Source organism: Salvelinus namaycush, chromosome 35, assembly GCF_016432855.1.
Source record: "Salvelinus namaycush isolate Seneca chromosome 35, SaNama_1.0, whole genome shotgun sequence".
NCBI lineage: Eukaryota > Metazoa > Chordata > Actinopteri > Salmoniformes > Salmonidae > Salvelinus > Salvelinus namaycush.
Genome location: NC_052341.1, coordinates 21,136,703 through 21,159,959, shown reverse-complemented (window position 1 = coordinate 21,159,959; position 23,257 = coordinate 21,136,703). Strand labels below are relative to the sequence as shown.

Below are 23,257 nucleotides of genomic sequence, written 5' to 3'. Positions count from 1 at the left end.
CTTATATACAGCGCATTCGGAAGGTATTTCAGACCCCTTGACTTGTTCCACATTTTGTCAAGTTACAGCCTGACGGATTAAATCGTTCCCCCCTCAATCTACACAAAATACCCATAATGACAAAGCAAAAACAGGTTTTTAGAAATGTATACAAATAAAAAAGAAACAGAACACATTTAGATAAGTGTCCAGACCCTTTATTAGTACTTTGTTCAAGCACCTTTGGCAGCGATTACAGCCTCGAGTCGTCTTCGGTATGACGCTACAGGCTTGGCACATTTCTCCCATTCTTCTCTGCAGATCCTCACAAGCTCTGTCAAGTTGGATGGGGATCGTTGCTGCACAGCTATTTTCAGGTCTCTCCAGAGATGTTCGATCGGGTGCAAGTCCGGGCTCTGGCTGGGCCTCAAGGACATTCAGAGACTTGTCCCGATGCCACTCCTGCGTTGTCTTGGCTGTGTGCTTAGGGTTGTTGTCCTGTTGGAAGGTGAACCTTCACCCCCGTCAGAGGTATTGAGCGCTCCTAAGGTTTTTATCAAGGATCTCTGTACTTTGCTCCGTTCATCTTTCCCTCGATTCTGACTAGTCTCCCAGTCCCTGCCGCTGAGAAGTGGCTTCCGTTTGGCCACTCTACCATACAGGCCTGATTGGTGGAGCGCTGCAGAGATGGTTGTCCTTCTGGAAGGTTCTCCCATGTCCACAGAGGAAATCTGGAGCTGTCAGAGACCATCGGGATGTTGGTCACCTCCCTGACCAAGGCCCTTCTCCCCCAATTGCTCAGTTTGGCCAGGCAGCCAGCTCTAAGAGTCTTGGTGGTTACAAACGTCTTCCATTTAAGAATGATGAGGTCACCCTGTTCTTTGGGACCTGCAATGCTGCATAATTTTTTTGGTACCCTTCCCCAGATTGGTGCCGACACAATCCTGTCTCGGAGCTCTATGGACAACTCCTTAGACCTCATGGCTTGGTTTTTGCTCTGACATGCACTGTAAACTGCGCAAACTTATTGTAAAAACATCAAGGATGATAAATGGAAACAGGATGCACCTGAGCTCAATTTCAGTCTCATAGCAAAGGGTCTGAATACTTATGTAAATATTGCATCTGTTGGTTTATTTTTTCATGAGTTTGCAAAAACATTTTGCTTTGTCATTATGGGGTATTGTGTGTAGATTGATGAGGAAAATATTTTATTTAATCCATTTTAGAATAAGGTTGTAACATAACATGTGGAAATAGTCAAGGGGTCTGAACACACTGTACATCCATAGGCATTACTTGAAAGAGTTGAGACTTGACGACTCTCTAAACCTAAGACTAGACGCGTACTACTATTACACGAGCCAGCTAACAGACTGAGGGAGAGAGGGGTAGTGAGAAAAGTATTGTTTGATGGGCAGATAGACACTCACACTGCTGGTTCCTCTTGTCCCCGGCATTCTTGAGCGGCAGGCAGACAGGACAGTCGTGCCGCGTACAGTTCTTCCAGTGAGAGATGATCTGTCTGGATGACGCACAGTGAGCCACTAAGGAGAGAGAACGAAGGGGAAGAGGGGCAGAGACAAGGAAAAGAAAAAGGGTGAGAAAAAGATTGTGATGATTACTTCAGAGAGCTCTTGATGAATATCATACACCTCTTAGGTAAAGGTGTGACAGGGAACCATCTTGCAGGTCCATCTATTCTGGGTCTTATCAGCTCACCCTGGCAGGACTTGCCGGCCTGGCAGTGGGTCATGTGGTTGAGGACGTTCTTCATGGTGCGGCAGTGTGGCAAGTTGCACTGGCGCACCTCCCCGTTGGCTTGCTCCCGCCGCTGGCACTTGTGTGCATGGAGCAGGAGTACCAGCTGCTGCTGGATCAGCTTGCGCTTCTCGGGGTCGGCCGTAGGGGGCGCCCCAGCTGCTGCAGTCACGGCGGGCCCCAGGCCTCCCTGGGCGTTGGGGACCACCCCTGCAGTGCCTCCGGCTCCACCGCCCACACCTGCGGCAGACTGCTGTGTGGCCTGAGGATAGAAAGAGGAAATAAAATAATTGAAAATATATAAGTTACTGCAACCGTGATAGTCTGTTCAGGGTTGGTCAGTGTGGTTGACTGGTACACAAAAAGGCAGCATCCATGACAGATAAGTTTTAAATGATAGGTAGGAGACTAGCTAGCTAACTTCCTTACCATGGCAGCCATGCCCTGCATGGGCTGGCTCTTCTTGTCCATGCTGAACTGGGCCAGGCTGTTGGGCATGGAGCCTTTGTTCTGGAGCGGAGGGCCCAGCCCTGCTCCCCCCAGGCCCGGGCCTGCCTGCTGCTCACCGTAGGGGCCTCCATAGGGGCCTTGGTTACCCACCATACCCATCTGAGAAGAGGATGGGCAGGAAAATATATAGAAGATATGGAGACACAGAAATGGAAGACAGGAGGGAGGGTTAGAGAAGGCATGGTTTAAAAATCAGCAGGTTTTTGTTTTTTATGCCCTAGAAAACCAGGTGTGGATAGTTCCTTACTAATTAATGACCTTAATCAAGTACAATGGAGGATCGAAAACACACAGACACTTGGCCCTCCGTGGAATGAGTATGACACGTGTGGTTTAAACAAAGCATATTGGATTGAGAAAAATAGTGAAATAAATTGGCATAAATTTGTACAGTTTTTATATGCAATGTGTTAGAAAATGTGTTTAAAACACTTGAATTGTATTTCTTCAGACTGAGAGTGGTCCTGTTAAATGAGCACGACCCCGGGGATATTAAATCACTAAGTGTGAAAAATAGTAATGGGAGAAAAACATAAATCGATAGTTACATATGGAGATATTATTTTATGGTATATCGTATTGTTTTGACAACGCAATATTATTTTTGTGCCAGTTTGCTATACCTGCACCAAAAAGCCAGTATTTTTCCTTCATAGTTTGTTCTCCATCTTTTAAATAGGGAGCCAATTTGTTTTGGGCACTTATTTCCATAACTGATCAAAACTTGTTCTCATGACTCTCGCTTGACACTCTGCAGCAGTGGTTGGAACATTGAATCGCAATACATATAGAATCGTGAGATTCAAAAGACATATCGGCACCTAAGTATCATGATAATATCGTATCGCCAAGTCTCTGGAAATTTGCAGCCCCAGTGAAGACCATTAAAGCTAAAAGAACAACCATCTCCCTTTCACCACAAATCAACTTCTCCGCCACGCCGTTTAGACACCAATTAAAATCAACTACTTCTAAAGAGAGACAACGTACTTATTTTCGAATCAATTAGCAGCAGGTAACATTAGTGGGTTCAATTAAATAATTAATGATGGCTCAGAACAGGCAGACCAATTATCACTCCACCATGCCACGGTTGCCCCACATTTCATGTTGACATGTTGGAATAAGACGACCACTGATAATCAAGGGCTTCCACGTGGCTCCCAATTTGTATTAATGTCTGGTTGCTCGCGAGGGCTAGGGGTTAATCGAATGACTTCATAATTTCGCTTCCTCCCTCCACATCCCAGGCATGCCCTCTACTAGTCTTCCTCCTCCCTGACAGAGCCTTTAACTACACACAGCTTTAGATCTCTAAAACCCAAATAATTTGAATTGTACATTCTTAAACCTTGATTAAAACATCCTTAATATATGAATAATGACAACTGCTCTTTTAACCTGTTTTTGTGAATAAACTGTCGAATTTTAACATTGTGTGGGCAAAAATAACCACATGCAGCTTTCTTGGTCAGGGTGGCTTAAAGATGCCCATCTCAATGTCCTTAAACTAAAGAATAGGTAAATTAAAAACATCTCTGCTCTCTTGTCTGAAGGGTCCATACATACCTTGTTCAGTGCTCCAGGTTGCTGTACTCTGAGTCCAGCCTGTCCCCCGGCCCCCTGCTGCTGCAGAGTCTCAGCCAGCATGTTACTGCTCCCCCCCATCCCCTGGTTCGAGAAGCTCATCCTGGGGGATCCGTTCATCACCGGCCCCCCCATCATGGCTTGCTGCTGCTGCTGTCCGTTGCCCTTCTGGGCCCCAATCATGCCCCTGTTCATGGCACCCACCATCCCCACCTGCTGCTGCATCATGCTGGCCTGCTGCTGGGGTGAGAGGTGTTGCTGCTGGCCCATGCCCTGGGGCCCAGGGGATACCTTCATGTTCCCCAGGTGGCCCATGCTGGCCCCGCCTAGGCTGCCCACCACACCCTGGCCCTGCTGTGTGGAGGCATGTGGAGCGCCTGATCGAAGGAGCTCGGAGAGTTGCTTGTGCTTGGCCACTGCATCCTGGCCACCCCCTCCTCCAGGGCCCAGGCCCATCCCACCTCCTCCCCCCAGACTGGTGTGCAGCTGGCTGAGGTCCCCTCCGTTGACCAGGCCCAACTCAGAGGAATTGATGAGCTCGTCAGGGAGGTCGTGCTCCAGGTCGAACAACGAGCCGAAATCTGTGCAGGGAGGGAGAAAACATGAGTACAGAGAAAAAGAGCAAGAGGGGGATTGTGAACATAAGGAAAGAGAAAAAAGTGAAAGGGAGAGAAATAGAGGTGTGCCAGGGTACATTTCTGGCATAACAATAAGTGACTATTAACAAAACCAATTCCAGTGCACTGTATTCAAACAGTCATACATGGTCGCATCAAAGGTGGTGCCCAATCGGCATAGCCTGAGAACTACATTTGTATAATGAGGAAAACCAATGCTTTGAAATGAAGGCGGCCGCTCAAACAGACACTCTCCCACACACACACACAGTGGCTGGCCTCGGACGGTCTGTGCCAGACCGCGAGTGTGATTTAGCACGGCGCAGACAGAGCTTTACACACAGAGTGACAGATGGGCCTCGACACTGCGTTAACACCACACAGAGAGCCAGGTTCATAGAGACCCTCTGGACACAGGTCCACCTCCAGTGTCATGTTCAGTAGGTAACAAATGGGAGAAAACCATCTTGAAACTGAGAAAAACAGAGGGGCAACGGGAAGTTGTCCATTTCAAAACATTTTGCAAAGCTGTGCCAGAGTATTGAACACAACCCAAGGGTAAGACTGAGCGTCACAAAATTATACCAATTGTCAAGAAAAAGCTTTTCTTCTTTGTTGTGCTATATTCAGGGGTTCCATGCCTTCTGACAAAGAAGCCCCCCCCCCCCCCCCCCCCACTGACATTGTCAACTGCTGAAACCTTGAGATGCTCTCAAACAGAAAGCAGTTCATTGTGTCTCACCTGAAGACATAAGTCACGTAAGTTTCTGTAGTGTCCATCCAATTTGCAAATACAGGCCTCGTTTTGATATGCACTGAATATTGGGGTACAGAATGCCTGCAAGTTGCAACAATTTAAAAAAACGTTTGTTAAATAACTAAAGAATTTATGAATTGCTATAGGCCTACAGGACCTTCCCTGGAGAAATTGGACAGCCACAGCATTCTCTTAACACTACGAGAGAAAAAATATATCAAAAGAGCAGTACAGGCACGGGATTATTTTCTGTTATTAAGTACCTTGGGACGTCAAAGTATTTTCTGTCAAGTGGCTGACTTTAGCATGTACTGTTTACTAATATATGGGCAATGGGAGGCAGTAGCTCGCTAGCAATGCAATGACAAAATTAACTAACAGTTTCAAGTCCAATTTCAAACTACTACTCGCTAGCTATTTAGCATCTGCAGAAGGCCATCTAAACATATCACAGTGGTAAATCCTGTGGCCCAGTTCTATGTTTGACCACTGCAATTTTACGTTTTTGTATAGGTTGTTAGCCTTAGTCCTCCAGTCTCTGCCACACATCTTCAGAAAAACTAGTTAATAGCAATTTGAACATAATCACTCATTCAGCAAGCTAGCTACATGGGCCTGCTGCAGTAGTAGCTAGCTATGTAATTAACATCGTTAGCTAGCTAGTCATCGTTAATAAAACTAAGTTAGCTTAGTGGGAAACATGTAACGTTAACAAGTATCCAGGTGAACGAAACTTCACCAATTAGTTTGCCAACTACCGTTATCGTTTGTTATATATATATATAGTTAACGTTAATTAACTAACTTTATTAAATACTATCTTTGAGGAGGTAAAAACGTCAGTGTTGCAGTTAACTGTTAACCTTAGTTGGTGTGCTTACGGGCTAGCTAACGCGTTAGCATTGAATGGCGATGAGAGCTTTGTCACAACTCGCTTTGAAAGTTCGCTAGCGAACTGACTAAAGAGCTCACTAGCAACCTAAAAAATAACTAGTTAGCAAAGTAAGTTACTTGGCTAGGCGAATTAGCCAATTTACTTGTAAGCGAGTTGAAAGATGTGTTTCATTGATTGCCACTTAGCTGAATTAGCTACCTCATTTAGTATAAAATGTTTTTAAAACCATTTGCCACACCGATCACTACAGTAGCCAGCTAACGTTAGCTAGTTACTTAAAAATAGTTAGCTAGCTAACGTTAGCTAGCGAGTTCTGTGTCGCTTAAAGGAGAGCGTCCTTGTCAATCTCGGGGATAATAATTTAAAATAATGTTTGCCGTATTGGCATAACATCTTAAACTGACAGTATTTATTACCTAAATGCTAACGACAAATAATGTAGCAAACTACCCATGCAGCAAGCCCCGTATTCGTAACTAGCTAGCCAGCGTTCAACGTAGTGCTGAAATTACTACTAGCCTACTGCTATGCAAGTCCGACACACACATTCGCTAGCTAGCGCGACAAAAACAGTGGGCAATTACACGGCCCCTTTTCCTTCCGAATAATACCACAATAATTGAAAATACTACAAAATAAACAAAAAAAACAATACCCCTAACAAAAAAAGATCTAACAATATTTACCGTTTCCATCGCTGGCGGAGGCAGAAAGTGCCGGAGAGGATAGTTTAGGCCTCTTGGCTGAAGGCGGGCCAGAGTCCAGAACGTTCTCGGCCATATTTTTTCGAATTAAAAATATATACGGAATCCACAACCGGAGACGTTTTCACGTATTTTGAACCTTAATTTTCTTTTTGATTCCACAATTGTGACTTTTCCCCCTCCTTTTGGGGAAGTCCCGTGTAAAAAAAATACTCCTTAACTGGGTTCGCCTCTCGATTTCAGCTTCGGCGTATCAACCCCCTCCCTAGTCTGATTTTTTGTTCTTTATAAATTGCCAGCGGAGGAGGAGGGGGGTCGGTATGGGAGACACACGTAGCGGCTCTCCTCTAAACTCATATAACGTTAGCCTCATTTGATGCGAGAAAATTGTCCCAAGGTTTATCTTCCATGATTGTACGCGACCGTCATTTCTGCCACCCTTACCATAAGGTGAACATAAATGTCGGGTAGCAAACCCTTGTTGGTTGTGGTGTGGTGTGGTCGCGGGCGAAGAGGTGATGCGAAAAAATATACCAGCGCAGCTGCAATTTTTTGGGAATAGAATAGCCTATTATCGACAGGGTCTGGGAAAATGCAATTGATGAAAATTGTATTTCAATAGCCTATATGTTGCAATGCAACACAGATATGACAATGTATCTGGTTAAATCAGAATTGCAACTGCATGCATGGTGGTAAATGATGGATATGCTATCAAAGCATCTGAAATACCATGTAACCATATAATTAGGAATTAGAACACTTTAATAGGATCTCTATGTTTGCACCATGCAACAACTTACACTATATATACGAAAGTATGTGGACACCCATTCAAATTAGTGGAGTCGGCTATTTCAGCCCCACCCGTTTGCTGACAGGTGTATAAAATCGAGCACACAGCCATGCAATCACCATAGACAAATATTGGCAATAGAATGGCCTTACTGAAGAGCTCAGTGAATTTCAATGTAGCACAGTCATAGGATGTCACTTTTCCAACAAGTCAGTTCGGTCAAATTTCTGCCCTGCTAGAACTGCCCCGGTTAACTGTAACTGCTGTTATTGGGAAGTGGAAATGTCTCGGAGCAACAACGGTTCAGCCGTTGTAGGCCACACAAGCTTACAGAACGGGACCACCGAGGGCTGTAGCGCGTAAAAATCGTCTGTCCTCAGTTGCAGCACTCACTACCAAGTTCCAAACTGCCTCTGGAAGCAACATCAGCACAAGCACTGTTCGTCTGGTGCTTCATGAAATGGGTTTCCATGACCGAGCAGCCGCAGATAAACTTAAGAACACCATACTTCACCATCTGTCAGTCCGACGGACAAATCTGGGTTTGGCGGATGCCAGGAGAATGCTACCTGCCCCAATGCATAGTGCTAGCCTTAAAGGTTGGTGGAGGAAGAATAATGGTCTGGGGCTGTTTATCACGGTTTGGGCTATGTCGCTTAGTACCAGTGAAGGGAAATCTTAACGCTACAGCATACAATGACATTATAGCCGATTCTGTGCTTCCAACTTTGTGGCAACAGTTTGGGGAAGGCCTTTTTCCTGTTTTAGCATGACAATGCCCCTGTGCACAAAGTGAGATACATACAGAAATGGTTTGTTGAGATTGGTGTGGAAGAACTTGACTGGCCTGCACAGAGCCCTGACCTCAACCCCATCAAACACCTTTGGGTTGAGTTGGATCTCTGACTGCGAGCCAAGCCTAATCGCCCAACATCAGTGCCCGACCTCATTAATGCTCTTGTGGCTGAATGGAAGCAAGTCCCCGCAGCAATGTTCCAATATCTAGTGGAAAGCCTTCCCAGAAGAGTGGAGGCTGTTATAGCAGCAATCAGGGGACCAACTCCATATTAATGCCCATGATTTTGGAATGAGATGTTCGACGAGCAGGTGTCCACATACTTTTGGTCATGTAGTGTGGATCTCTAATATAAGCTGATCAGCGTGCTGATCAAGCTAATCAGGGAGCTAACGCAAGTCTTCTGGGTCCAGACAAGGCTACTCATCACAGCTCACCAAACCACCGATCCGGTCTGTAACATATTCTTATCCTCTTCCCTCCACAGCGGTGTGTGAGATGTGTGGTTTCAGTGGGAGCGGAGACACCTTCTTTTCCAAGACCAAGCGTTTCTGCAGCGTCTCCTGCTCCAGAGCCTACTCCTCCAACTGCAAGAAGTCCTCTATCCTGGCACGGCTGCAGGTGAGAGAGAGAAGCAAGGCACAGGTGATGATCGGCCTCCAAGTACAAAATGTCTTTCTGTGTGTACAGGTGGTGAGGCTAGATTTGTATAGACTTTATACTGTATAGCCATTTATATAGCAACACCCTTTTCTCCACTCCTTGTTCTATTTTCTAAAGGGAACCCCCCCCACCAAGAAAGCCAAGGTGCTGACTTAGACGGCCTGGTACCCCCAGATGGGGAACATGATCGCCTCTCTGGGCAATAGTCAGGACAATAGCTCCAGCTCTACTGGACAGGATGGTGAGACCACTTAGAGGGCTTTTCCATTGCTGGGTTTTTACACAGGTGTTTGATCTAAAGACTCTTGTGTTTCTATTGTGGAAAAGCCACATTATTGACAGACACATACATAGACTGTTAGTTAAAACATCACACCATTGCAGCCAGGAAGGAAAATACTCTCAATAATTTTATGTAAGTTACAAGATGTGAAACATTTAGTTCCTCTCTGAGACTTGTCCAGTATTATCATCCCCTTTCCCTCTTGCTATATAGTTGCAGCAACAGGAAGCTTTGACTGGGGTGCTTAGTGGAGGAGAGAGGCTCTGTCGCTGGTTCAGACATGTGAGTCTTCCTCTGATCTTATCTTAACCTATACCATACAGAAATTTGATTAGCAAAACCTTTAGTATGTTAACCCGAGAGTCGATCTAATTCGTTATTTTTTTAAATCCCCATCAAAATCTGTCCATTTAAGCTACAGAAATCCACTGCATTCGCCGATGTCGCCCTTCCGCATCTGTGGTGAAAGGTGGCAGAGCTAGAACGGTGTTAGTTAGATCGAGACATCCCGAAAACCGGCCTTCACACGAAAACGTCTGTTAAGACCCCTCAACGGAAAGATGAGACTCTCACGAACACGTACGTGTTGGTTGTTTTGCCTCACAATACTAATCTGTCGGTAGCCCAGTTAAAAAATGAATGGAAGTACTGTGCATTCGGAAAGTATTCAGACCTTTGTTACGTTACAGCCTTATTCTAAAATTGATTAAATTGTCCCCCCCCCTAAATCTACATACAATACCCCATAATGAAAAAGCAAAAACAGGTTTTTAGATCTTTTTGCAAACATATCAAAAATAAAAAATGGATAATCACATTGACATGTGTTCAGACCCTTTACTTTGTACTTTGTTGAAGCACCTTTGGCAGCGATTACACCCTCAAGTCTTCTTGGGTATGACGCTACAAGCGTGGCACACCTGTATTTGGAGTTTCTCCCATTCTTCTCTGCAGATCCTCTCATGCTGTCAGGATGGCTGTGGAGCGTCACTGCACAGCTATTTTCAGGTTTCTCCAGAGATGTTCGATCGGGTGCAAGTCCGGGTTCTGGCTGGGCCACTCAAGGATATTTAGAGACTTGTCCCGAAGCCACTCCTGTGTTGTCTTGGCTGTGTGCTTAGGGTTGTTGTCCTGTTGGAAGGTGAACCTTTGCCCCAGTCTGAGGTCCTGACGGCTCTGGAGCAGGTTTTCATCAAGGATCTCTCGGTACTTTGCTCTGTTCATCTTTCCCTCGATCCTGACTAGTCTCCGAGTCCCTACCGCTGAAAAACATCCCCACTGCATGATGCTGCCATCACCATGCTTCACCGTAGGGATGGTATTGGCCAGGTGATGAGCTGTGCCTGGTTTCTTCCAGACCAGATCATCTTCTTTCTCATGGTCTGAGATTCCTTTCGGTGCCTTTTGGCAAACTCCAAGTGGGCTGTCATGTGCCTTTTACTGAGGAGTGGCTTCCGTCTGGCCACTACCATAAAGGCCTGATTGGTGGAGTGCTGCAGAGATGGTTGTCCTTCTGCAAGGTCCTCCAATCTCCACAGAGAAACTCTGGAGCTCTGTCAGAATGACCATTGGGTTCTTGTTCACTTCCCTGACCAAGGCCCTTCTCCCCCGATTGCTCAGCTTGGCCGGGTAGCCAGCTCTAGGAAGAGTCTCGGTGGTTCCAAACTTATTCCATCTAAGAATGATGGAGGCCACTGCGTTCTTGGGGACCTTCAATGCTGCAAAAGTTTTTTTGGTACCCTTCCCCAGATATGTGCCTCGACACAATCCTGTCTCAGAGCTCTACAGACAATTCCTTCGACCTCGTGGCTTGGCTTTTGCTCTGACATGTGTAACAGTTTAACTTTACGTCCGTCCCCTCGCCCCGACCCGGGGGCGAACCAGGGACCCTCTGCACACATCAACAACAGTCACCCACGAAGCATCGTTACCCATCGCTCCACAAAAGCCGCGGCCCTTGCAGAGCAAGGGGAACCACTACTTCTAGGTTTCAGAGCAAGTGACGTAACCGACTGAAAGGCTGCTAGCGCACACCACCGCTAACTAGCTAGCCATTTCACATCGGTTACACATGCACTGTCAACTGTGGGACCTTATATAGACAGGTGTGCCTTTCCAAAACATGTCCAATCAATTGAATTTACCACAGGTGGACTCCAATCAAGTTGTAGGAACATCTCAAGGATGATCAATGGAAACAGAATGCATCTGCTCTCAATTTTGAGTCTCATATTAAAGGGTCTGTAAATAATAAATACTTATGTAAATACAGTATTTCTGATATTTTTATTCAATAACTGTTCGCTTTCTCATTATGGAGTATTGTGTGTAGATTGATGAGGAACAATTTTTATTAGTCATTTTAGAATAAGGCTGTAACGTAACACAATGTGGAAAAAGAGAAGGGGTCTGAATACTTTCCGAATGCACTGTATTATTGAGATCAATCTTTTTGGGAGCCCAGATAATTGATTTATAAATCCCATCATTGGATGGTTCGTGACTTGGGTTTGGCAAGCCAGCATAGCCGACCTAAGTTGTAAATATAAAAAAAGGAGTTGCATGGTAATGTATGTGTCTTTCAAATCTTGGAAGGTTCTCAAGCCATTACTGTCCATGATATCTGCAAGGATATGGATTCCACATTTGTACCATTGAGGTTATGCAAAAGGCCGCCCTTCAGATCACAAGGCATTATTGTGAAATATTGGAGTATGGGCATGCCATTTTGATTCCCAGTTACATTATTTGAAATTTTTGCAGCAAATAGAGATTGTGTGAGCAGAAATGGGACCAAAGCATAGTTTACATTGTTTAACAGATATATCAGTGAAGACCACCTCTTCCATGGCAATAGGATACACTGTATTTCTCTCTATACCTCAGCCAGTTGGTGGAATAATCATGTCTAAACCAATTTAGGATCGGACAAAATTCTAGTGCCTGGAAATACCATTTTAAAGTTTGGTACGGATAGTCCCCCTACGTCTTTCTATTTTGTAATTTTACCCGGGATCGCTTACCTTGCAATATACATTTTGAAACCACAATATGGATTTTTTTCTCAATAGTAAGAAGGGGGAGACAAAGGAAGGATTTAACTACATCAATTCAACCGTGGCAATATATTCATTTTGACAATTGATATGCTGCCGGTTAAAGCAACTGGGACGTTAGTAGGCTTGGGCGGTATTTGGAAAAAGCCACGGGATGGGTTTAACACCGTCAACTATTTATTTTGACGTTTTTAAATCCATTTGAATTACCTGCAGTCAACTTGTGCAATTCTTTAGGACAGTGGTTCCCAAACTGGGACGCGCAGTTTTTTTATTGAGGAACTCAGCCCGGCTTTAAACTTACTCTTGAAAGTTGTAATAGTAGAATTTCAAAGTTGTTTAGTGCATCAGTTTTCCTCTTGTCACGTCAGTCATTGCATACCTTAGAAAGCTATTTATAACTCGTCAGAAATGTCCAGATCAACTAGCCAATGTCAGCTAACATTTTTATTTATTTAGGTTTCTTAGTCCATAGATATTGTTGTACTTTTTTTAGTACATTTTTGCTTTAGAACTGCAACATTTTCTTTGCACTCCATGACAAAATGTGTAGAAATGCAGAAAAATATGCTTTAAACATGCAAAATTCTCTCTACCAACGAGAGCTGTGAACAGTTTGCCCATATAAATAGACGCGTGGGATGTTCCCAAATGCTGGGCGGGAAAACGTTTTGGCACCCCCGCTTTAGGAGATAACGCAGATTGCGTTCTTCATTTCACCTGTCACATTATTTAATGTTATGAAGATTACCATAGTTTCCCAGAACAGTTGAGTCAGTGTCACGCGTTCGTTTGTAAATAGCACAACGCGAGAAAGCAGCAGGTGAGTCCAAAGCATTCTTTGGACTCAAAGCATCTATCAAAGCATCTATCGGCAAGTCCCTGTTGTGCGGCGCACATGAGGTGATAAAGTTACACTTGTATGCAATGCAAACATTTTGTACTGAAATCAGATATCTTATAATGGCTTCCATACTCACCGAAAATGATTCGTTAGCTATTAACTATGCTTGTATAACTTTATGAGTTGGAATTGACAGTCTTAGCAATTTGTTATTTTTCCGCTTGTTAGCATTTATCTAACAGCGTCTGTGATTTCGCTATTAGTTTGTGCAAATTTTGCTAGCATTCTGGTAATTGAGACCCAATTGTCTTTTCTTGCTTTTATGGCGCCTCTTGTGTGCTATGCCGGTAATACCCTAAATCCTGATATGAGAGAAGGAAGGCATGACGATTTTGAAAATCTGGATACCGGCCAAGTCTAGATGTTAGTTATCTACTGAGGTCGGATTGAATTGATTTGAGTGTTGTGTTAAAGTTTCTGGCAATGGGTTTATCTAAGGAAGGAAATATATAAACTAACGGTCAAAAGTTTTAGAACACCTACTCATTCAAAGGTTTTTCTTGCTTTTTACTATTTTCTACATTGTAGAATAATACTGAAGACATCAAAACTATGGATTAACACATGGAATAATGTGGAAACCAAAAAAGTGTTAAACAAATCCAAATATATGAAGCTGGTTGAGAGAATGTTAGAGTGCAAAGCTGACATCAAGGCAAAGGGTGGCTTTTTTTTAACACTTTTTTTTTGGTTACTACATGATTTCATATGTGTTATTTCATGGTGTTAATGTCTTCACTATTTTTCTACAATGTAGAAAATGTAAAAAATAAAGAAAAACCCTTGAATGATTAGGTGTACTAAAACGTTGACCGGTAGTGTGTGTGTGTGTGTGTGTGTATATATATGTATGTATATATACACACACTACCGGTCAACGTAGCCACGTTGACATCAACTATATATATATATATATATATATATATATAGTTGATGTCAGAAGTTTACATACACTTAGGTTGGAGTCATTTAAAACTCGTTTTTCAACGGGTCCATAAATTTCTTGCTAACAAACTATAGTTTTGGCAAGTCGGTTAGGACATCTACTTTGTGCATGACGAGTAATATTTCCAACAATTGTTTACAGACAGATTATTTCACTTATAATTCACTGTATCACAATTCCAGTGGGTCAGACTGTGCCTTTAAGCAACTTGGAAAATTCCAGAAAATGATGTCATGGCTATAGAGGCTTCTGATAGGCTAATTGAAATCATTTGAGTCAATTGTAGGTGTACCTGTGGATGTATTTCAAGGCCTACCTTCAAACTCAGTGCTTCTTTGCTTGACATCATTGGAAAAATCAGCCAAGACCTCAGAAAAAAAATTGTAGACCTTCACAAGTCTGGTTCATTCTTGGGAGCAATTTCCAAATGCCTGAAGGTACCACATTCATCTTTACAAACAATAGTACGCAAGTATAAACACCATGGGACCACTCAGCCGTCATACCGCTCAGGAAGGAGACACGTTCTGTCTCCTAGAGATTAATGTACTTTAGTGTGAAAAGTGCAAATAAATCCCAGAACAACAGCAAAGGACCTTGTGAAGATGCTGGAGGAAACAGGTACAAAAGTATCTATATCCACAGTAAAACGAGTCCTATATCGACATAACCTGAAAGGTCAATCAGCAAGGAAGAAGCCACTGCTCCAAAACCGCCATTAAAAAAAGCCAGACTAAGGTTTGCAACTGCGCATGGGGACAAATATCGTACTTTTTGGAGAAATGTCCTCTGGTCTGAGGAAACAAAAATAGAACTGTTTGGCCATAATGACCATTGTTATGTTAGGAGGAAAAAGGGGGATGTTTGAAAGCCGAAGAACACCATCCCAACCGTGAAGCATGGGGGTGGCAGCATCATGTTGTGGTAGTGCTTTGCTCCAGGAGGGACTGGTGCACTTCACAAAATAGATGGCATCATGAGGTAAGAAAATTATGTGGCTATATTGAAGCAACATCTCAAGTCATCAGTCAGGAAGTTAAAGCTTGGTCGCAAATGGGTCTTCCAAATGGACAATGACCCCAAGCATACTTCCAAAGTTGTGGCAAAAGGGCTTTAGGACAACAAAGTCAAGGTATTGGAGTGGCCATCACAAAGCCCTGACCTCCATCCTATAGAAAATGTATGGGCAGAACTAAAAAAAGCATGTGCAAGCAAGGAGGCCTACAAACCTGACTCGGTTACACCAGCTCTGTCAGGCGGAATGGGCCAAAATTCACCCAACTTATTGTGGGAAGCTTGTGGAAGGCCACTTGAAATGTTTGACCCAAGTTAAACAATTTAAAGGCAATGCTACCAAATACGAATTGAGTGTTTGTAAACTTCTGACCCACTGGGTATGTGATGAAATAAATAAAAGCTGAAATAAATCACTCTACTATTATTCTGACATTTCACAATTTTAAAATAAAGTGGTGATCCTAACTGACCTAAGACAGGGACATTTTTACAAAGATTAAATGTCAGGAATTGTGAAACTGAGTTTAAATATATTTGACTAAGGTGTATGTAAACTTCTGACTTCAACTGTGTGTGTATATATATATATATATATAAATGAATGTTTGGGATACCATAAATAGAGATGTAGTTCTTATCGGGGTCTTGAGGCAGAAGGGCAGATTTGGTTAGATTTATTTTAGAACTTGAGATGGAGCTGAATTTGATCTTCAAAGCGTTTTGGAGGGATTGAGATACTTTATCTGGACAATGTAAGATATTATTGGTGTAATAATGAGATGAGAATCCCATAGAATTGAGAGATAGTGTAATTTCTTTCGATTGTCGAATTGCCTGGGCCAGGGGCTCCATAGAGAATAAAAAATAGCAGAGGTGAAATGGGATCACCCTGCCTGCTTTAATTGTGCTCCTAGATTTATTTGTGTGTTTCTACATTTCTATTTAGGAGCACATCATGTAGTCCTTGTAAAAAAAATGTCAGTGTAGAGCCCTGAACTGTCATGTTGTATAATGATTGGAGACAGATGCAGGAATGCGTCATAGGGTTTTTTATTTTCTCCACCCAAACAGAAGAGCGAGGTGTAAATCTCTAAAGAATACACGGGACGAGACCCGTAAAACAAGTGCACAATAACACGTTGCATGGAAGCCGATACAATAGCACAGGTACTCACATGACCAAAGGACATGGTAACAAGGACAATGAGGAACAGAGGGCACATATACACACATACTAATCAGGGGGAACGGGAACCAGGTGTGCGTAATGAGACAAGACAGTCCGGGGTTGGTGGTAATGAATCCAGTTCAGTGACGCCTAGAAGGCCGGTGACGTAGACCTCCTGAGCTGGTGAATCGAATGTGCAACAGTACCGGGGGGGATCCGTGACTTGAACTCCGGGCCGGAACTACGTATGAGGACAACGAGGTCCGGACATCCGTCATTTTTTTCTATGTATAATTTTGGAACTCCGTCGGGGTCTCGCCTTACTGTTGAGAGTTAGAACAGTAGAATACAAAAGGTCAAATTTCGTAACTTAGTTGTGCATCAGTAGTTTTCATCTTGTTATATGACACTAACAGTCACCCAATTTGCTCATGTCAGTAAAACAAATGTAGATAGGTAAATTATTTTAGTCACACTCAGATATCATATTAACATTGCATAAATCATAAATCAAAACGACTTATGCCATTGCTGTAAAACTGCAAAGCAAACTAATTTGTTTACTTTTTGGCGGAGGTAGCGGTCCTGCTGCTGGGTTGTTGCCCTCCTACGGCCTCCTCCACATCTCCTGATGTACTGGCCTGTCTCCTGGTAGCGCCTCCATGCTCTGGACACTACACTGACAGACACAGCAAACCTTCTTGCCACAGCTCGCATTGATGTGCCATCCTGGATGAGCTGCACTACCTGAGCCACTTGTGTGGGTTGTAGACTCCGTCTCATGCTACCAATAGAGTGAAAGCACCGCCAGCATTCAAAAGTGACCAAAACATCAGCCAGGAAGCATAGGAACTGAGAAGTGGTCTGTGGTCACCACCTGCAGAACCACTCCTTTATTGGGGGTGTCTTGCTAATTGCCTATAATTTCCACCTTTTGTCTATTCCATTTGCACAACAGCATGTGAAACTTATTGTCAATCAGTGTTGCTTCCTAAGTGGACAGTTTGATTTCACAGAAGTGTGATTGACTTGGAGTTACATTGTGTTGTTTAAGTGTTCCCTTTATTTTTTTGAGCAGTGTACATCCACAGGTACACCTCCAATTGACTCAAATTATGTCAATTAGCCTATCAGAAGCTTCTAAAGCCATGACATCATTTTCTGGAATTTTCCAAGCTGTTTAAAGGCACAGTCAACTTAGTGTATGTAAACTTCTGACCCACTGGAATTGTGATACAGTGAAATAATCTGTCTGTAAACAATTGTTGGGAAAATTACTTGTCATGCACAAAGTAGATGTCCTAACCAACTTGCCAAAACTATAGTTGGTTAACAAGAAATTTGTGGAGTGGTTAAAAAATTAGTTTTAATGACTCCAACATAAGCGTATGTAAACTTACGACTTCAACTGTATATATATATCTCAGCAAAAATAGAAATATCCTCTCACTGTCAACTGCGTTTATTTTAAGCAAACTTAACGTGTAAATATTTGTATGAACATAGCAAGATTCAACAACTGAGACATAAACTGAACAAGTTCCACAGACATGTGACTAACAAATTGAATAATGTGTCCCTGAAAAAAGGGGACAGGGTCAAAATCAAAAGTAACAGTCTATCTGGTGTGGCCACCAGCTGCATTAAGTACTGCAGTGCATCTCCTCCTCATGGACTGCACCAGATTTGCCAGTTCTTGCTGTGCGATGTTACCCCACTCTTCTACCAAGGCACCTGCAAGTTCCCGGACATTTATGTGGGGAATGGCCCCAGCCCTCAACCTCCGATCCAACATGTCCCAGATGTGTCCGATGATGCTGTGACACACTGCCCCAGACCATGACGGACCCTCCACCTCCAAATCAATCCCACTCCAGAGTACAGGCCTCGGTGTAACGCTCATTCCTTCGATGATAAACACAAATCCGACCATCACCCCTGGTGAGACAAAACCGCGACTCGTCAGTGAAGAGCACTTTTTGCCAGTCCTGTCTGGTCCAGCGATGGTGAGTTTGGCGACGTTGTTGCTGGTGATGTCTGGTGAGGACCCGCCTTACAACAGGCCTACAAGCCCTCAGTCCAGCCTCTTTTAGCCTATTGCGAACAATCTGAGCACTGATGGAGGGATTGTGAATTCCTGGTGTAACTCGGGCAGTTGTCATCCTGTACCTGTCTTGCAGGTGTGATGTTCGGATGTACCGATCCTGTGCAGGTGTTGTTACACGTGGTCTGCCACTGCGATGACGATCAGCTGTCCTCCCTGTAGCGCCGTCTTAGGCGTCGCACAGTACGGACATTGCAATTTATTGCCCTGGCCACATCTGCAGTCCTCATGCCTCCTTGCAGCATGCCTAAGGCACATTCACGCAGATGAGCAGGGACCCTGGGCATCTTTCTTTTGGTGTTTTTCAGAGTCAGTAGAAAGGCCTCTTTAGTGTCCTTAGTTTTCATAACTCTGACCTTAATTGCCTACCGTCTGTAAGCTGTTAGTGTCTTAACAACCGTTCCACAGGTGCATGTTCATTAATTGTTTATGGTTCATTGAACAAGCATGGGAAACGGTGTTTAAAACCTTTGCAATGAAGATCTGTGAAAGACAGGGTCCTGAAAAAGGGACGTTTCTTTTTTGCTGAGATATATATATATATATGTATATAGTACTCTATAAATAAAAATGTGTGGAAGAGCAAGCTTTTTTTAAGCAGTATCTGACTGCAGTATCACGGGGGCTTTAAGCAGTGTTGTGTCATTAATGGTGAAGACTGTTATTTTATCAAATCAATTCTCTGTAATTATTATTACGTGATTAAACTAATCATGTACATTTAATTAACTGGGAAGTCGGGGCACCACGGAAAATCTTCAGATTACAAAGTTATAATTTTCCAAATATAACTCTATAGATATTTTAATATCTGATCAATTAGTCTATCAATGAATTATTCTTTACCCTTACGCGAGTCTCATTTCAAGCGTTGTAGAATTCTTGGTTATCCGCACGAACCCAGCCTAAACTATGAATCATCCATACACACTTAATCATACAATGTGATTTTCTGGATTTTTGTATTAGATTCCGTCTCTCACAGTTGAAGTGTACCTATGATAAAAATTACAGACCTCTACATGCTTTGTAAGTAGGAAAACCTGCAAAATCGGCAGTGTATCAAATACTTGTTCTCCCTACTGTATGCCACAAACGGTCGCTCATTTGGAAAAGCAATGTATTGTATTTACGTGAGGCTCTGGTTTGCCCTGTCCTTTGTGAAATCTTCTGGGTTGTCGTGTGGTCTACCTCACTCTGGAGATTGGTCCACGTCGGTCAGTGTTCTCATACTAGATTTGCTACCTTTCCAGCTGCAGTCTGTTAGGCTGTCATCTAGGACTCACTTCTTCTTGGTTGATCAATAGTTCAGAGTTCATACCATTTCACGTGTAGAGCAAGATCCCATGTTTCCTGGCCTGTAGGTTGACATTAGAATTAGCCCCTTTAAAAACGTTCTCAAATTCTGGGATGGAGTAGAATTGCGCGGGAGTATCCCTTTGTCTTAGTGTGAAACTCTCTCCATACTGCATGGCCAGGGAGAGTCTCTTTACGGAATTTATGACGTGGGGGTTAAGTTGTAAAACTGCCCCCCCCCCCCCATCCCCCCCTAACAGGAGAGGGGGGTTGTTCACATCTCTGCTAGCCAATTCACTGAAAGGGCTAGCGTCATGACAGTTGTGTCCCCTTTCTAGCTTTGCACTAGAGCATCCCAGACTGGAAGGAGTACCTGATGAACCGGGTGGAACTCTGCCTGTGGATTTGTATATGAAAGTAACACTTGTGACAAACATACTGCCTTTTCTCTGTGATAAAACCAACCAAATTACCGCTGCCCCTTTTTTCTCTAATGACCTTTCCTTTTCTCTCTCTCTCACACACACACACAGACACACACACACAGACACACAGCTGGCAGAGTGTATGAAGGGTCTGTTCCGTACTGGAATGCATGTGGTGGACCGGACTCTGGTGAGCCTGGACGCGACTGGTGGTGGTGGACACTAACCGGGGGCCACCTCAAACTTGTCTATGATGACGGGGAGCAGGAGGCCCATGGGGAGCCCCTCTCTGACTTCTGGTGTCATATGTGGAGTCCCCTACTGCACCCAGTGGTCATGGCCCAATTTGCTGGACCAGTCATCAGACCAACTGGTACGTGATTAAACCAAACGGTACACTGTTTTTTTAAATAAAGTTGAACATTGATGATTAACTTTTTCCCCCAAACATTGACCACCCAACATTCCGTAAGGTGTACTGTGACAGCCCCATGCTGTTTAAGAAGGTCAGTGTATAGACTGATCAGATGAATCAATATCTATCTATATAGATGGCACTTTGGCATGGCAACAAACTTATACCAGAGTCGGCGGCTTAAGAAGCACAAATAGAGCGCAGTGTCTCTGCATGCCACAACTGCTTGTTTCATGACTGTGAACCTTTAATAGTACTGCTATGCTTAACTATGACCCCCCACCCATAGCCCAGGACTGTGTACATGGAGGCTTCTTTGAGGTGGGGATGAAACTGGAGGCCATCAACCCTCTAAACCTGGGCAACATCCGTGTGGCCACTATACACAAGGTAACAGGAGATAACAGGAGTTCGCTATAATGGCTACTTCTAGCTAGCAGACTAGTGATTCAACCTGATGAAACAGGTCTCTTTCTGTCTCAGGTGCTGTTGGATGGCTACCTCATGGTGGGCATTGATGGCATAGGTGATGGGTCTGACTGATTCTGCTACCACACTATCTTCCATGCGATACTACCCAAGGGATACTGCTAAAAGCACAACATACAGCTCACACCACCCCCTGGTAATATCCTACTCTCTCTCTCCCCTACTTTCTCGCTCTCTTCCTATTTCTTGTTGCTCTGGTTTACTTTTCTGGGCAAACGCCACCTGCTCGGTGAATCTATGATAAGAATGAAGTCAGTGGTTCCCTATGCTATGTCATATCGCTTACACAAGTGGGATATTCATCTTCTCCACCAGGCCATGACTGGAAAACCTTCAACTGGGCCAAATACCTGGAGGAGAAGGGAACCATAGCTGCACCAGTATGGCTCTTCAACACATTTTTATCTACCAAGTATCATACAGGTGCCCAGCTTACAGTATATAGACTTATGAGATGCTATTCATACTCAAAGAGAGGTTTGGGAAACACTATTCTAATTCTGCATCTATGGTGTGTATGTGTGTGTCTTACAGGACAGCTCGAGTCACGGCTTCGCTCAGAACATTAAGTTGGAGGCAGTGGACCTGATGGAGCCTCGGCTGGTGTGTGTGGCCACCGTGAGGCGCTGTGTGAGCCGGCTGCTGCTGCACCTTGACCTTGATGGTTGGGAGCCAGACTTTGACCAGTGGGTGGACTTCCAGATATCAACCCTGTGGGCTGGTGTGAGGTCACAGGATACCAGCTCCAGCCACCCATTGGACCAGGTAAGAACTGAGGACTTGGAGGGATGTGTGGAGAGACACGCACAGGCACGCGCGCACACAGGCCCCACTATTTGCTGTTATATTGATGCAAGCTTTGCGTGTCGTTTGATTGGCATGTGTTTGTGTTCTCCTTTTCGTAGATCCTGTTGCAAGTCGCAAGAAACACAAGCCTATGGGGAAAAATAGTAAGTTCTCCCAAAACCATCCCGCACCACAGATACTATCTAAACCAGATAACCCGCTTTTAGATTCAACCATGCAACTCAATACTTATTCCTCTGTCATAACCCTCTCTCTTTTCCCGTTCCAGAGAAAGGGATGGTTAAGAAGAAACTGGCAAACCTTCTCTCCAAGAACCGCCCCCCCCAAGCTAGCCGAGCCAACGGTCTGAACCAGAGGCTGGAACACCAGAACAGTTAGACCCCACAACTCTAATACAGCAGATTAAGGCTGAGCCTGAGGAGCAGGAGAGTGAGTAGACGCATACCCTTTCAGTTACAGTCCATACAAGATGAGGTTGATAACTTGGAAGAGTGGGGAGATACAGATTATTATTGAATGCCTGTCACTTATATTAATTGCTCACAGTGTTTGTGTCCTCTTTTTCTCGCTCTCACTCTCTCCAGTCATAGCAGTGAGGGTGGAGATGGCGACCCCTATTGCCCCCACCCTGCCAGAGGCCCAGGTCCCTCCACTGTGGTGGTCAAGCAGAGCCACAGGTAGCGGACTAGCAGAAAGCAGAGCCTCAGAAGATGGAACTTCAGAACCCAAGAAGGCAGAACCCCAAAAGGCAGATCAGAAGAAGCAACAGACAGAGGTGGAATATTGAGACTCACTGATATTAATATACCCTAAAGGCAAACCACAACCATTTGCCAAATTGACCATAGATGAGTGTCTATGGGCAACTTCATTCTACACTACTTCACAGCCTGAGATCACTACACTACTGATCACCTCAACCTGAAGATCAGATGGTTTTACCTAACCCATACTTGTATTTATGGATGCAGCATCTCTTAAATGTTAAACTGTTACACAGAGACACAGCTCAACAGAAAGGCAAGTACTGTGACACAAGTTAAGGACATTCGTTCGTTCATACACTGATTGTTCAAAAGCACTCACAAACTTCTACAGATGCACAATCGAGAGCATCCTGTCGGGCTGTATCACCGCCTGGTACGGCAACTGCTCCGCCCACAACCGTAAGGCTCTCCAGATGGTAGTGAGGTCTGCACAACGCATCACCGGGGGCAAACTACCTGCCCTCCAGGACACCTACACCACCCGATGTCACAGGAAGGCCATAAAGATCATCAAG

General features: G+C 44.1%; 1 protein-coding gene and 1 pseudogene across 1 annotated transcript in view; one reads left to right on the top strand and one right to left on the bottom strand.

Annotated features, from left to right (window-relative positions):
- The window catches only part of LOC120029569 (histone acetyltransferase p300-like), a 50,980-nt gene extending 43,875 nt beyond the window's left edge, over nt 1–7,105 (bottom strand). The window contains exons 1-5 of the mRNA XM_038974838.1: nt 6,793–7,105; nt 3,820–4,418; nt 2,170–2,349; nt 1,702–2,002; nt 1,413–1,526 (exon numbers count right to left, since the gene is read on the bottom strand). Coding sequence (XP_038830766.1) covers nt 1,413–1,526; nt 1,702–2,002; nt 2,170–2,349; nt 3,820–4,418; nt 6,793–6,886 — 1,288 coding nt within the window. The 5' untranslated portion in view covers nt 6,887–7,105. The remainder of the gene's footprint in view (nt 1–1,412; nt 1,527–1,701; nt 2,003–2,169; nt 2,350–3,819; nt 4,419–6,792) is intronic.
- Nucleotides 7,106–20,430: 13,325 nt separating this feature from the next.
- Nucleotides 20,431–22,762, top strand: LOC120029442 (annotated as a pseudogene).
- Nucleotides 22,763–23,257: the final 495 nt, after the last annotated feature.